Source organism: Neolamprologus brichardi, chromosome 15 (assembly GCF_056152115.1).
Source record: "Neolamprologus brichardi isolate AB-2024 chromosome 15, ASM5615211v1, whole genome shotgun sequence".
NCBI lineage: Eukaryota > Metazoa > Chordata > Actinopteri > Cichliformes > Cichlidae > Neolamprologus > Neolamprologus brichardi.
The window spans coordinates 60,055-76,675 of NC_142118.1; the positions used below are offsets into that span (position 1 = coordinate 60,055).

General features: G+C 40.6%; 1 protein-coding gene across 1 annotated transcript; it reads right to left on the reverse strand.

Annotated features, from left to right (window-relative positions):
- Positions 1-514: 514 nt before the first annotated feature.
- On the reverse strand, positions 515-3,393 carry si:ch73-91k6.2 (alpha-1,6-mannosyl-glycoprotein 2-beta-N-acetylglucosaminyltransferase). The gene is made up of 2 exons (XM_006809112.3): positions 3,300-3,393; positions 515-3,184 (listed from the first exon to the last, which is right to left on the reverse strand). The coding sequence occupies exon 2, from the start codon at positions 2,925-2,927 to the stop codon at positions 1,671-1,673; it is 1,257 nt and encodes a 418-aa protein (XP_006809175.2). The 5' UTR covers positions 2,928-3,184; positions 3,300-3,393; the 3' UTR covers positions 515-1,670.
- Positions 3,394-16,621: the final 13,228 nt, after the last annotated feature.

The following is a 16,621-nucleotide window of genomic DNA, read 5'->3' on the forward strand; positions in this document are numbered from 1 at the left end:
CCCGGAAGAACCAATTACAATAACTGGTTGTAACTGAAGCATTATTTAGTGAATACATTAATGGCAGTATGTTTAGAAGTGTAAAAGCAAAGTGTCACAAGGGATAACATTTATTTTATTTTCCCATCATCCTTCAAAAGTGAGCAATGAGCTAGATCATTAATATCAACACAATAAAAACAATGACAAAAAAAATTGTCTCATTCTCAGCAAGTCAGGAATCAGCAAAACAACAGGTACACACACATACACCAGATAAAGTGTTGTGTATAAAGTACTTGTGTGTACTGTAGGAATCATTTCATTATTACATTCATTTCAGTTGTTAGAGAGCACACAGAGGTGCACCAATACCAGATCACACCAGGTATTACACCTATAGTATACACAATGCCAGTGTAAAAATATTCTTTACAAACTACAGACTGAAGATTTTGGTAAAAAGCAACATTCACATTTCACTTTCCCTAAATATCGAATGGAGAAAGACCATAAACTATCAAAACAAATGCATTACTGGAATTTCTGGTCAAAAACAATGTTAACAATACAGCTTTAAAATCTATTCTAAAAGAAGACCAGGCAGAAAAGGCATATTAGGTCAGCTTAAAGGCACTAAATGTATCATTACACCTAGTTTTATTCACCCAACATTTGCACTTGAAAAAGATTTTTTCTATAGAACCATAACAGATAATTACATTATCATTTAGTCCATTTTGTCAACAATAAAAAGGTGCGAATGTAAAAATGCAGCATTACAGGACCCTGATCCTGCTTCCAAATGGTTCACTTTTGCATATCAGAAAGAGAATAAGCCACCTCCTGCTTTTGCAACTGGGAATCAATAAGTCAGGGAGTTGGAAACTGATTAAATTGTCATTTTCGCCCCAAAAGAGAGATCCCCATTTATATCAGACAGACACTGAATGTTACAAAGAAAATTCCATTTACAAAGTCATTCATTCCAACAGCTAGCTTACAAACATCTGCTGTAAGAGCTGCAACGTTCCTAATGTACTGTCTTTCACACTTTGATTAAAGCTGTAAGTCTGAATTATATGCATCTTTACTTTAAACCGTACCAAAGACGCACATGAGTAAAAACATTTAATTTCAAACGTTTGATAATAACAGTGTAAAAATCATGTTGCAACAAGCTGAAATGTAAATGTAAATAAATGAGTGCAGTGCTCCAAGTTACGGAATTCGCAAATAAATTCACAAATGACAGTGCGTATGTGCACACTCCGGATATGGTTTACTCTCTGGATATGGTTTACTCTCTGAATATGGTTTACTCTCAGTTTACAACAAAGTGCAATATATATATATATATATATAGTCTAATTTTGTGGCTTGTAGGAAACCCAGAGAGCTGCTGACATTCAGTTGAACTGAGCTTGCAGGCAGCATACAGAACAAATTTCAACAAAAGGTGTTGGCACCCATACATCTTTGGTAATTTAAGAAAAAAAATATTGTCTTTACTGTGCTGAACAATGCAGTATGTTTAGATGTGATTTGGTCCCATTTTGGGGGGTGATCATTTAAAAAGAAAACAAACAAAAACAAAACACTGAAAGTGAAGGCAACCCAATGCAGCCCCTAAAAAGCCTGAAAAAGTAATTTTCAGATGGCACACCTGTAGAATGTTAAAAAGTCGCAGTTCAGAGTCGTTTGGCGTAGTTATTACATAGAATGTGATCGCGAATGTCTCCCCATCCTCCGTTCTTCATGTGCGCTTTGTGCGCCACCGGTTCTGCACCATCGAGGTCAAGTGATGGAGGAAAGAGGCCGGCCTTAGCTTTCTGAAGTCCTTCGTCAACCTTCTGCGCGGCCCACTCTGGTCTGCAGTTCTCCTTCTGGTGAAGTCCACAGTCTCCTGTGTGAAGAACCCTGGAGCCCAGTGCTGCCACCACTTTGAGGGGCTTCGATATGCAGGTTCCAGAGATGTGCTGCAAAGTCCAGTCCCAGTTGTAGTCGTCGTACGTGCAGAATTCATTGCTGCACCCCATCAGCTTATAGTACACCTCCCTGGAGATGGCCATGCCTATGTTGTGTTTGGTGGACATCCAGCCTGTGGTCAACACCTTGTTGGATAGTGCGGTGAAACCATCCAGGCCATTATGGTTACCCAAAGCCAGCATATCACAGTCTGGGCAGTTGTTTTTTCTGAACTCGATCATTGATTTATAAAAATGGAAAAAGTCTGGTAAGATGTAGTTGTCTTCCTCTAGAAATACTGCATAGCCACTGTAGCCCTGCATCGCCTGCACTCGCTCCCACACAAAGTGCAGCTTCCACCACCAGTGGTGTTTGGTTTGAGTGATGAAGGCTTCTCTGTAATGACCGTAGGAGTCGGGGTGTTCTGCATTGAGGCATCCTGTTTCCAGAGCCCTGTCCTTGGATATGTCTCGGGGGCAGTCTCGTGGATCCTGCCCAGGAAACTCTCTGGGATACAGCTGAGTGCTGAAGGGGAAATAAATCTGCAGTACCTTGCAGAAAGTTATCCCTTGAACAATTGTGTTGATTTCCTCTGAAAAATAGTCATGGCTAAAGATGAGGAGGAAGCTGTGGACCTCAGCAGCTTTGGCCAAAGATTTGATAAGCAGTCTGAGGTATTCTGGTCTGTTGTGGACTTGCACGACCAGCACCAGCCGAGGGTCCCCTGGAAATCTGTCTACATTGTAAACAGACTGCTTTAAGTTGGCACTGTAAACGGACTGAGTTAGCTCTGACAGCGACCTGAAGTTCAACTTTACCGGGTCACTAGAGCTCACGCCCGGGTTCTTTTTTACGGTGTTACCGGGTCCGCTTGTGTCATCAGAAACTAATAACACCCGTGTTGAAAACAAGAGAGTAACAACTACGAATGAAATGCCGAGTAGCGCGAGCAGATTCCTCTTGAGCAGCCGAAACCTCATTTTCTTTAAGTAAAAACACACTCCGGAGCTAAATAGCAGTGGCGTTCATTCACCTTGTCGCGCGCCTCTTCGCCACAAACTTCCGTGCAACATTGCGTCCTCGCGCTCCTCCTCATGAACGCTCCATTGTCGCGTGACAGTTCTTGAACCGTGTGTCAAACGCTTCCTGACGGTTGCTCTAAAAAGATGTCGAGGGCTTTCCAGAGGAGAGCCGTGTCATTTGTTACACAGTCGCTCCTGCCGCTTGTTTTTAACACCTGTGTGTGGAAAAGTAGAAGCACGCGGTTTGACCAACTTCATAAAACTTACGTGTACATTTAGCGGTTAAGAAAAAGGGAAGTTAACTCTCCGTTGTTAGCTTGTTTTACTTACCCGAAGTAGTTGTACTGTGTCAACACGATACTACCAGGAAGAGGATGATAGGACTGTGATACATGTTGGGTTCAACTTGTTGACTGCTGACGTGTACAATCCAACCAACTGGGGGAGAGCGCGACGTCCTGCTCAGCGAATCATGATCCTGGATATAGCTCCGTAACATGAGAAGGAAATGCAGATCAGAGCCCATTTGATTGGTAAATAATAGCGAATGTTTTATAGAAGGGTACTGCTTTCACTGCAAAGACTTTGGAATTAAATATTTGCTTATTACGTGGTGTATGAAATTAGACTGTTGTATGTAGGTACTAAAGCCAGGTAGTGAAATAAGAGTGACTGGGACTGTTTGTTTTTTGCTCTCCTTTTTTCTCCCTTTTTACTTCTCATTCGAGTAAGCGTGCTGCCCCTAAATTGAAAAAACAAATCTATTTGGGGTGGAATCAAGGTTAGGGATGCTAAAGGAGGCATGGCATTACACTCTGGTAACATTCAGGTGATGAGGGAAGTTATTTTGGGTGGTTTGGAGAGCACCCTATTAATCTGTGATGTAAGCTAGAATAAGGACTGTACATCATTTGAAATGTCCCATTCTAAACTGAACCTTTAAGAATCCACCCACGCTATAAAGCTGCCTTTTGTTGCTGTCACATCATCTCCCAGTGGAAGTAGTTGGGAACTGTGATGGCCCACCCTCCCTGGGCGAGGCCTGGGATTTCAAAGTAGGAGTATTTGTTAAGTGTGTTACCCTTGGCATGTCACAACCCTCCATGTTTACCATATTAGCTACAACCACCTGGGAAGTTCTGCAGTCTGACCTGTAGAAACACCAAACATGTGGATTTAGTGGGTCACTGGTCAATACTAACGAAAGAAAGTTGAGATTAGATTGATCTCGGTCACAAATATTTGTTATTATTTATTTTTTGGCTGACTGTAAGTCTGAAAACATAAAGGTGATCAGTTCTGTATATAATATAACTGTTTCTTTTTTGCATTATTTATAGCTTTTTTGTTATCAGCTAAGCTGGTTAGCATTGTTTCCATTGATAAATGTAACAAAGTAAAAACAGCCTGGTTACAAATCGAGGACCACATTACAACACTTTATACTGGTTGTGTTGCAGTAGTGAATTATATTTGTGTTTCAGTCAACTGCCTATCTGGTATACTCTTAATTTATTGACCTTACAATAAAAAAAATTTGTTTTAGGTTATTTCAGTTTCCTCAACCTATGCTTTACACCCTGCTGGATTCTTGCCCCAATCAATGATGTCATGTCACACCAGCACATGCAATTCAGATTTTCTTTGCAGATAGGGATTGCGAAAAAAAAAAAAACACCAGGGAAAAAATGAATGCTGTAAATGTTGTATAGTTATACTGTTCCATACTGTTGTGACCCAGTCACTGTTCATGCCTCCTTCACTCTTCCTTCTACACGTAAATGTTTCTGTGGCCTTACTGACTTTGGGCTAGTTCTACATCGTTCATGAGAGGAAACACAATGGACCCTCCTCCCCCGATCTGTTCAGGTCTGACTGGTTCAACACATAACAAAAGCATGAGGTGTAACTCCTGAAACTCTAAGGCTGGAAAGCTTGATCCTCCTGATAGGAAGGAACCTAACAAAAGGAGATGGAACTAAAGATGTTATGGCTTAGTATTAACAATAAATTCTTTCCATCCAGGAGCGACGGTTGGAAATGACCTTTTAGCTATGTCTGGTACAGTATATGTGTGTTTTGTATTATCTCTGCTATATAATATAAATAAATAAGTAGAATAAACACAAATACCAGATTTTCAGTTTCATGGTTTGTGGTCAAATAATGAGAGAGGTCAGCATTATTTTATTCCTTGATTTTGGATGTTTCCTTTGCTTCTCAAGGTGCTACTGAGATTACATGACTTTACAAAAGAAAAGAATAGAGAGAGTTAAACACAATAGAGATAGTTAAATGTGCAAATGCAAAACACATATCACCATCATGGAAATGCAGCATACTTGTTTACTGTCAGTGGCACAGGTTGCTGATAAGAAACGTGTGACGCACATTTATCGTGGCTCAGGAGTTGGGAGTTCGCCTTGTAATCGGAAGGTTGCCGGTTCGAGCCCCGGCTCGGACAGTCTCGGTCGTTGTGTCCTTGGGCAAGACACTTCACCCACTGCCTACTGGTGTTGGCCAGAAGGGCCGATGGCGCGATATGGCAGCCTCGCTTCTGTCAGTCTGCCCCAGGGCAGCTGTGGCTACAACTGTAGCTGCCTCCACCAGTGTGTGAATGTGAGAGTGAATGGGTGGATGACTGGACGTGTAAAGCGCTTTGGGGTCCCTAGGCGGGACTAGTAAAAGCGCTATACAAATACAGACCATTTACCATTTACATCTACTGTTTCCTTTTCCTTTCTTTTTGTTTTTAGTGGAATGAACATTTTGTCTTTAAAGCCCACTATTCTCAAAGGAAGATCTTCTGTAGGCATAGCTGGACTGGCCATCGGGCATACCGGGCATTTGCCCGGTGGGCCGCGGGCGATTTTTTGTTTTTTATGGGCCGATCGATTTTTTTTTTTTTTTTTTTTTTTTTTTTGGAAGGGTATAAATAATGAAAGGTGTTGGATTGGCCAATTGGTCATGATCGACTCTGAGCTGGACCAATTACAGCCGAGGAGGTCGGATGCACCCTCCCCCTTGTTTAGCAATCTTATAGGCCATCCAGTGTGCTCCACTGAGATCATTTTCAAGGAAATCACTTAACTTGAAATCCATTTCAGCGAGCATCTCTAGTATCTGTTTATGGTGAACACAGAGTGACAGTTATCAGTCTGTAATCAAGAGGTCTTAGGACTGATAGTTTATGCCAGACTGTCAAAAAATATATATCTAAAGATGACTAAGTTTAGCTGCCCAATACAGCAGAAGCATATCTTGACAAAAGCTTTATTTGAATTGCAAATGTTGAGGAACGCCTGTAAGAGGCTTTAGTCAATTGAAACTGTGCTGTGGTTTACCAGCCGACACGCGCATGATAAAGCCTGTTTTTAACTAAAAACTTTATTTCTAATAAACTATAGCACAGCCTGATTTAAAGCAGTCTGACAGGTGTTTTTCCAGTGTGATTATAGTGGATGTGTACTTTCATCACAGTTCACTTTATTTAACTGTTAGCACTGATGCTTTCAGAAACACAACAAAAACGTAGCCTTCTGTTTTTAAGACTTCATGTGTTTTTCGTTTTTGCTAACTGAAAGCCAGTGAAGGAGTCAGAATGTGGTCATTTTTACGGCAGAACAGGACAACACGCAGAGAGGTCGTTACATTTTCAGGCCATTAGGGGTCGCAGTTTAACACATTATAGTCTGGCAGTGCAATAAACTGAAAAGCCTTATTTCTGATCTGTAGACTTACTAATCTAAGTAGATTTGTTGTTTTTAATATTTTAATATTAAAACAGTTAGTATACACCAATGTCTGCTGTATTTTAATAGGAATCAATTCTGTTTCCATGTAATAACTATTCTATTTTCTTTAGTGATTTAGTTTCAGATGCCACCAGAAGTGGAACAGACCGTCTGCTCCACTTCTGGAACACACCAGTCCTTCAGGCATTATTTACAATAAACATAGTTTTGTGTTTTTTTGTTGTTTGTTTGTTTGTAAAAAAAAAAAAAAAAGAAAGAAAGAAAGAAAGAAAAGAAAAAGAAAGAAAGAAATTAGCAGAGAAAAAAATCAAAGCAAATACAAGATAGAGAACGAAATTGAATATTTTAAAGAAATATAATAATGATAAAAGAAACAGAAAATAATCCACAAACATCACTGTCCATAAAATTAAAAAAAAACATTTCATATTATTGTCTGAACAGTATAGAAGTTTGTAAATGATTATTATAACGTAATATTTTAAAGTATTGGTATAGTTGTATTGTAACAGTGTAAGGGTTTAGCCACTGTGTGGCTCTGTTGAGAGAAGCAACTTTAAGGCTCCTCAAGGCTTGATATATTACTTCCCAGGTGTGGAAAATGGAAGAGTAAAAATACATGACACCTGTATTTTATTTGACCAAACACAGGAAATAACCATATAAGGAATGTAAATTTAAGTCAGGGTGTGGATGTGTTGTTTCTGGATGTTTATTTCCCAGACTTCAGTGAGTCCCGTCCCAATGCAGCCAGGGGTTCTCATGCCTTGAAGCCCCTTGTGTAGCATCAACAGTTATCTGAACCTCAGCCAGGAAAAAGCCCCACGCTTCTTCCCCTTCTTCACAGAAGACTTGGAAATCCTAAACATTCAAACCCCCTTAACCATAAGTTTATTTCACTTCATATTGTGTTTCATCTGATGTTTGTAGAATGCGACTCTTATTGCGGGTTTCTGCACAGATCTCTGAGAGAGATATTTCCCCTCTGTTTCTGCAGATGAAACTTGAGTCCAACCATGATGTGCAATGTGTTGAGATTGTGCCACAGCTGAATGAGCCCTGGATGGAAGCACCATGGCAACAGTCCCATGGATGTGTTAGTGAATCAGAATCATTTGTTATATTCGTTCTCTTTTTTTAAACTGGAGTCCAGTTTAAAAAAAGAGAACGAAGAAAAGAGAAAAGACTTGACTGTCACGGGTTGCCAGGGCAAGCGGTGGGGATGTTGGAGAAAGGAGGACCCAAGTGCTGGACTTTTTATGATCAGCAGTGCATTTATTTACAGTGGTGTAAATAATCCACAGAATAGTAAATCCCAGTGTGTTCCCTTGACTCCCGTGTCATGTCTTCTACCCACGAGTCCATGCTCTTCCGCTCCTGTGCATCCCCGCACCCCGCACCCCGTGCTCGCTGCTCTTGTCTTCCACGCTCCTTCCTGGAGAAAATAACAAAGAAGCAACCGTCAGGACACTCAACTACTGCCGGCATGCACTCACTTAACTTGGCTCATAAAGACCACTAACGTGGAGTCTCACACAACATTCCCACCCCGAGGAGCGCTCAGCCACACTGTTAAAGAGCTCCCCGATGAGGCTCGATCAGCTGCAGGTAAGTGACCATTCGCTTCATGTGTGGCCAGCCTCCAGACAGGACACATCCACCATGAACTCAAGCGATGATGTTGGCATTTTTTTAGACGTGTGGTTTTCATACAGTTAACCTGAGGTGACATCACAACTCTGAAATATTGGGAATTTTTTTTATTAAATTCATTAATTCAGTATCAGTCCACATCATCTCATGGCTCAACTGAGAGCATTCTACATATCCTAATTGCAAATCCATTATGTGACTCAGTATTTAAGTTGTTTTCAGCCTGGCCACAGTTGTTGCATCTGCAGGCCACTTGGCAACCAACCTCCATCCCAGCTTCCCAGGTATGACACTGACTTGGTACGTGTCATACCTGTTAGCATTAATGCCTGCTCAGTTCTGTATAGATCTTTATAGATCTTTCTACTGCTTTTTTCACATATCTATGAGTAAAAAGGCATTTAACAAAATAGAAAGAAGTGAAAACAAAATACTGCAGTTAGAAAAAACAGTCTCCTGAGGTCTTGACTGAAGATGTTTTTAAGTCATGAAATTAAATTAAATTAAAGAGGAGGTCAGTGACGGTTAAGAAAAAAAGATTAAAACAAGATGTTTTCTACCAGTTCATCCACAAAGCAGACGTCACAGCCATTTATAAGAAATTCATGCTCTTAATGATCTAACAAAGGGAAACTATAGAAAGCCCAGCCAGATGAATACCATGAACTCGTAATACAAGCATGAGTCAGTCACCCAGAAACGTATGACTCACGACCTGTGCCATTTTTTTAATTGTAGCCACTGGATGGTGCCAGTGAGCAACATAGCACTATCAGCTTTTCTCCCCAACTTTGATCACAGCTAAAGAAAAAAAATTGTGAAATGTGTTGAAGCTTAGCTGTACACCCAACATACCAGTTCTGCATTGTTGTAATTCTGAAACAACTGAGGTCTCAGGGTATCTGAGATTACTAAGGACATACCAAGTAAATCTTTGAGTTGTAGCAGGCAATGTACTGACATGTGCTTCTAATAAGTATCCACACTGCAGCTTTTTCCAGTCGGACATTTGGATCAAACTCTCATAAAGCAGACCCTGAACAGATTTCACTTTTGTGAGCTGTAACAACCACTCTATTTTTCACCCCCCACCCACAACGGGCATTGCACATGTGCACAGATGAGGAACATATAGAGGATTCCTCCTCAACATTTACTTCTTTGAGAAGTACACTGTGTCCTGAGCCTCCAAATAACAGGAATGTGGAACTAATCAATAGATGGCATCAGCTCCGTTCCTCTGCACTTACATCAGAGACTAAAGGTTTTGTCCCACTTAGACTTGCTGTTTAAGGGAAACACCCACCGGGGAGACAGAGAGATTCAATGTGAACTCCGAATATTAAGTTCCTTTCTTATAAATTGAATTTATGTGTTTATCTCATTATCATCTTTGCACTGTGGTGAATTTATTCCTAGCAGCACAGTCCCCTGACATTAGTTTGTATGTAGTTTGTGATGTAGAAAGCATTTGGGAATAGACATGGGTGAACTCTGGGTTGTTGGTTCTTTAAAAAAAACCAAAACAAACATTCATTATTAATTGTTATTATTGGTATTATTATTTTCTCCCACAAACAGACTGTTTTATGGACATGTGTTAAGAGGGGCTTTCTCACATTTAGATCAGAGGGTAAGAAAAACTGCATATGTGCCTATATATTTATTTATGCCATAAAGGAACATGTGTTTACAAAAAGTTGATGTGTGGATTCATGGTTGCACTATAGCACCATCTATTGCACTGAGGTAACAGTTATTCTTTATTCAAATCATTTGATATTCTATTCTGTGTTAAGATGATGATGATTGATTGATTGAATCTTTATTTTGAATATGTTGAAAAAGTACAACAACATAGAATTAAAAGAGACAAATAAACAAAGCAAAACAAAAAGAAAACGAGCAACCACAACTACAAATAACTTTCATGTTCAAAAAGGAGCAGGAAGAAGCATAAGCTTATTTAATCCCACCCCTTTTCCACTATCTAGTAATCAATTGACTACAGAAATACCTCCTTGCAATTACATTATATGTACCATGATCCCACACTGCTTCAATAATGTTGAGGTCCAAATTCTGGGGAGGCCAATCTGTAACTGATAGTGCTCCACTGTGTGTCCCTATACACATATTTTTTAACTGCAGTGTTGGATCAATATCATGCTGAAAAATGAAGCTGTTGCTAATCAGACACTCTCCAGATGGTATTCAATGGATGATCAAATTCAAATTCAAATCAAATTCAAATTTTATTTGTCACATACACAGTCATACACAGTACGATATGCAGTGAAATGCTTACACAACTGCTCGTGACCTAAAGAAAAAAGAAAAGGCTATGAATAAGATAGGAAATAAATATGAAAATTAAAAAGGGTAAATTTAACTAAAATAAAATATGCTTAAAGTGATTTAAGTGATGAAGTGAAAACAATGTCCAGAATGTTCAGTGTGTGTGTAAGAACCATATGTGTGGGTCAGTACTGTGTGGTGGTGTGATTGAGAGACCGTATCGCCTGCGGGAAGAAGCTCTCCAAACTACAACAGTGGTTTTCTGCATTCACGCTTTCAGCAGTTTTGACTGGATCCCCAACATTGGCTGAAATGCAGCACCAAACCTTTTATGGAACGGCTGTGTGCAGGCAGGAAAAGGACCCAACGTGCAGACTCCGGAGACAAACGTGAACTTAAACAGCTTTAATGCTGAACTCAAAAGGGTAACAAAACTGAGACTACAAAATACACTTATGCAGACAGAACACACAGCAAGATAAGGCTATATCACGACACCGACAAACTGAAACACAGGGCTTAAATACATAGAGGGAGCAATCAGGGAATGGGCAACAGGAGGGAAACACAGCTGGGGCAAATCAGGCCTAACGAAACTGGGGAAGCAAAATCCAGATACATTAACATAAGACAAGGACCTTCAAAATAAAACAGGAAACATAACACAGACTGAACTTACAGACACAGACTCACAGGCAGGCACTACAACAGAGGGAACAGAGACGTGGGACCAGGGCAGACACTGACTGGACACGGGGATATAGCCGACAGGTGAGACAGCAACTAAGGATTACACAGAGACATAAACCATAAGAAAGAACTCTAACAAAGAAACCAAAGACTAGAAATGATAAATAATATAATCAACTCAACTCAAACTCAAAAACTCTGGGTCAACGACCCAGGCATCCTAACAAAACCATGACAGAGCCCTCAGTGTCGATCACTGTTTTCCAGCTCAGTTCTTGTGTAATGTGGCATACGACAGCCTTTTCTCCCTGTTTCCCTTCCTGAAGAATAGCTTCATGACTGCCGCCCTTCCACTGAGATCATTTCAGAGACTTTAGCAAGCAAAAGGTCCCGTTTCTAGCCTTTGCTGCAAGGCTAGCAAAGCAGATAATGTTGCACACAAGCTAAAATAAACCAAAAAGTTTTCCATATCAACACTTCTGGACTTTGTTATTCCTTGCAAGAGTTTTTCAAATGGTCTGTTTTCAAAGTGTGTGAATGAAAAGCAATAGCGACATCTTTAAAAACAACTGCGGTTTGCTTACTGTTAGGATGCCTGGGTCGTTGACCCAGGGTTTTTGAGTTTATTATATTATTTATAATTTCTAGTCTTTGGGTTTTCGTTAGAGTCATGTCTTATGGTTTGTCTCTGTGTAATCCTTAGTTGCTGTCTCCCCTGTCTGCTATATCCCCGTGTCCAGTCAGTGTCTGTGTCTGCCCTGGTCCCACATCTCTGTTCCCTCTGTTGTAGTGCCTGCATGTGAGTCTGTGTCTTTTGTTCAGTCTGTGTTATGTGTTTCCTGTTTTACTTTGAAGGTCTCTGTCTTATCTCAGTGTGTTCAGTTTACGCTTCCTTGTCTCGTCAGTTCTGATTTGCCCCAGCTGTGTTTCCCTCCTGTTGTCCATTCCCTGATTGCTCCCTCTATGTATTTAAGCCCTGTGTTTCAGTTTGTCATTGTCGCGATCTACCGGTTTTCTAGCTGTGTGTTCTGTCAGTCTGTCTGTGTAAGTTTATTTTTGGATACTCTGTTTTGTTGTTTTTTTGAGTTTAAGATTAAAGCTGTATTTAAGTTCGCCTTTGATTTCTGTGAGTCTGCATTTTGGGTCCTTCATGTCACCACCCCTGCGTGCACACAGCCTTCACATAACACTTACAAATGTCTGAGAATCACAAAACTTTTTAAACGGCACACTAAAGAACCAAAAAGAGAAGCAAGCTAAAGTGAAAAACAGACCCAAACCAGCTGCAAACAGCTGTGGTTTCTTCCTTCTGTGTTGAAGGTGCTTCTTTGTCGAGGGGCCTTTTTCTCACACTCCATCCATGTCACACGAGATAGAAACCACAGAATCTGAGGTCAGCATATTTAGTAAGGCTACAGAAACACTGGTTCATGTATTTCCCACAGTCCTGCATGTCCCCTAGTACAATGCAATAGATTTTTTTGTGTGTGGTTATTTGAACAAATTTTCTGTTTTAAAAAAGTATTACTTCCTTGGGGTACTTTCTTAAACTTCACTGAGCAGTTTCACACAGACTGAGTAGCTCTTAATCAAAGTAAACACATAGTATAAAAGTGGTAGAGTGTACTATTAGGATTAGCAAAGTTCCAAATAATGAGGTCAGTGCATGTAAAAGTAATTCCTGTGAGTTGAAAGCTTGGGAATATTACACATTCAGTTTCAGGCAGTTTGTTTTTACTCTCTGCAACGTCACCACGAAGGGAGCTGTCTTCACTTCACATTCATCACATAGCCATCATATCACATCTTTTGTTTGTCAGGAGCAGCCCATCAGAAATGTTGGTGCAGCATGAGGCAACTAAGGATTATTTTGCTATGCTTGTAGTGTCATAGAACACAAAAATAGAGTTACACAGCTTACAGAATTTCTGCTTTTGCATGAAGTGGTGGTTCACAGATCAAATATTCTAAATCTGTTCTACATTCTGCATCTTTCATGGGGAGTTACACAGTGATGGTACTGCAGATGAAAATGATTTCATATCAGACTGTTTGTATTTTGGGATGAACAGCTGGACATGTGCTGTCTATAAAGGAGGCAGCTGAAAAGGGTCTTTAGACACATTGTTGTATTTTACCACAGGCCACATTTTGTTTCAAACACATATACTGCTGCTAATGTGTATCTATCTTAAACAGTTTAAACAGCATTCCTCTGCAGGGAGGTCCCCCATTTTTAAAAAATAAAATTATCCAAGAAGGTCTAGAGAGCTTGGAAAGAAAAAATGTCTGGACTTCTTTAAGATGCTTGAAGACGTTTCACTTCTCATCCGAGCAGCTTCTTCAGTTCTAGGGTCAAATGGTGGAGAGTCCCAGATTTCAGTCCTAGGGGAGTGTCCCCCAAGGGGGTCATGAATCCCATAATGATCCTCTACCTAATCACACGAGCCAAGGTGTGAAAACAGTTGTAGATCACAATCAGCCAGGGTTTGGGGTGAACCGGCTGTGAAACCTAGCCCCGCCCCATCATGTGATTTCCTGAGGTCAGATGGCCCAGGATATGAGTGGGCAGCATCTGGGATGGACCTTAAAACTAGATTATAGATGGCAGACAGTTGGTGTCGTAAACCATCGCCTCTGTTCAAAGATGGTCGCTCACAGTGGGAATAGATGGTTTCTTTCACTCCTCTTTCAAACGGGTGACCTACACCGTTTTCACACCTTGGCTTGTGTGATTAGGTGGAGGATCATTAGGGGGTTCATGGCCCCCTTGGGGGACACTCTCCTAGGGCTTAGATCTGGAACTCTCCACCAAATGACCTTAGAACTGAAGAAGCTTCTTGGATGAGAGGTGAAACTTCTTCAAGCAATTTAAAGAAGTCCAGATGCTTTTCTTACAAGCTCTTTAGACTATCATGACCTGGATGACTGAAATCTTCACAGACATATGTCCAAGAATGTCTCATCTTACAGACCAGCACTAAATTCCAAGAAACAATGAAGCTGCTAGGAGGAGCTGTATAGCTGTACTTAGACTCCTTGTTAATAGCCTTGGAAAAAAGGCATCACTCTTTGACTGTTAGAATAAACAAGAGAAAAATTCTCCTAATGCGTGTGTGTCAGGTTCCTGGGTCTGTTGACCCAGTGTTTTAAGTTTTAGTTTATTTGGATGCTGTTTATGTTTAAGTTCATTAGATTAGCGAAGTTCATTTGGTTATTAGACTCCTTGTGTTTTCTTCCCCCGTATTTAAGTTTCCCTCACCCTTTGTGTTTCATCCTGCGTGTCTTATGTTGTCAGGTTTATATTGTCTTGTCTGTGTCTCATGTTCCTGTTTTATTTTGAAGGTCTGTGTCCTATGTCAGTGTAGTCAGCTTTGCTTCCTTTGTCTCGTTATGTCAGACTAGTGTCAGCTGTTTCCCCATGTGTTTCCACTTCCCCTTATCACCCTTGTGTGTATTTAGTCTGTGTGTTTCTGATCATTCTTTGTCAGGTCGTCTGTCGTTCACGCCATGTTTTCCATGCCATGTTTTTAGAGTTCATGTCCAAGTTTTTCCTGTTGTTTATTTAGTAGTGATGGGCAGATGAAGCTTCATGAAGCACTGAAGCTTTTCATCCAATTGGTTCACCCCAGTGCAAAGCTTCTTGAAGCTTCATTTGCTCTAGTAGGACACCTACTGGACGTAAAAATATTAGTTGGCATGAATTTGAAGAGTGTGGCCTTTTGCACACAGCCTGTAAATGTCAACAACAAAAGGAGTGTGTAAAACATGTATATTGTAGTGATGGCAGTATACTGTGTATATTTATACTGGCAGTATGGAAAATGATCATTTGGAAATGCTTAAAATGGTAACGATCATTTACTGTGAGGTGAGGTGTGGTTGGGGTGTGGACAGTGGTTGTGCTTTTGTAACGTTGAGGTATGGACAGCTACACACTGAGGCTTTGAGCCTCAGTCCTGCCCACATTTTATTCTGTAAAAACTACATTTTCACTGCTTTTATGACCTCTGGGGAGTGGGGAGAACATTTAAAACATTTAATGATTTAACAACTCTTTTAAATCCTTTGTCCTCCACAATGCTAAATGGCTGGGAGTCCTCAATCACCATGCTAACCAGGTCTTCATCTATTTGAGATTGTTCTCCTGAGGAAAGACAACAAAAACAAAGCACAAATATAAATATCACACACGTAACTTATTACAGTTGTATAACATTGTTATATCATTTAGTAACATTACTGCATGCTATATTATCATGGCATTTGATGGCTCACCTGGTCCTGCTCCACAATCGGTGTTCCCCTTATTCTCATGCAAAGCTCTGTAGTGCCTAAGCATGGATGAGGTGTTGTTGTTATATCCCAGCTCCCTGGCACATAGCAAACACTTCACCTTGTACAAAAGTAAAGCCGCTTAACATATGTTTTATTGCACCATCAGTATTATGAAAATACATCTTCTGTAGAAATTTACATACCTTGTTGGGAGGAATAAAATCAAAATGTTCCCACACAGGGGAGGACATCCTCCTCTTCTTAGCTGGCTCCATTCTCTCCTGACTTTCTCTCCTCACTCTCATGAACCTCCAAACTGTCTCCAAACTCTCACTAACCGCAACTCTCCATCAAACACCCACATTTTGAATGAAGTCTGAGGGGTTTATATCGCTGTCATAGCTCGCGGCAAAGTTCGAACCACTTCATGAACCAGTCACGTGGTACAGCCGGGCAGCGAGGCTTCGGACGTCATCATTTTCAGCTCCTCCCATAAATGAAGCAAGCCTCGATACACGCATTGCGGAAACGCCCCCTAAATTACTCGACACAAGCTTCGAAGCCTCGATACAGAACGTCACATCACTATTGTTTAGTTCTTCCAGTTTAGGTTAATGTTAGTTTTACTTCAGTTTGCCTTGCCCTTTGTTATACCTTTTTTTTTTTTTTTTTTTAACCAGCCTCATTAAACGGCTCACTTTTTATTAACATTCGAGTTTTGTTCCCTGTTCCTTGGAGTCTGTGTTTTGGGTCCTTCTCGTCAATTCATACAGTCTGCCCTTGCCAGATTGTGACAGTGTGCTTCCTTCTGGTGCAGAAGAAGCGTTGCTAGTCTGCTCCCACTTGTCTGGCATGAAAATGGTGCAAAAGATTTGAGCAAGCATGGAGCAAGGCCAAGCTTCATAAGTACCCAAGAGAATCCTGTGTCTGCTAACAATGATCATTAGTGATGAAGATATTCTTATAACGTTAGCAGGT

Coding starts and splice junctions, on each gene's coding strand:
- si:ch73-91k6.2 (XM_006809112.3), bottom strand. CDS start 2,927: ATGAGGTTTCGGCTGCTCAAGAGGAATCTGCTCGCGCTACTCGGCATT.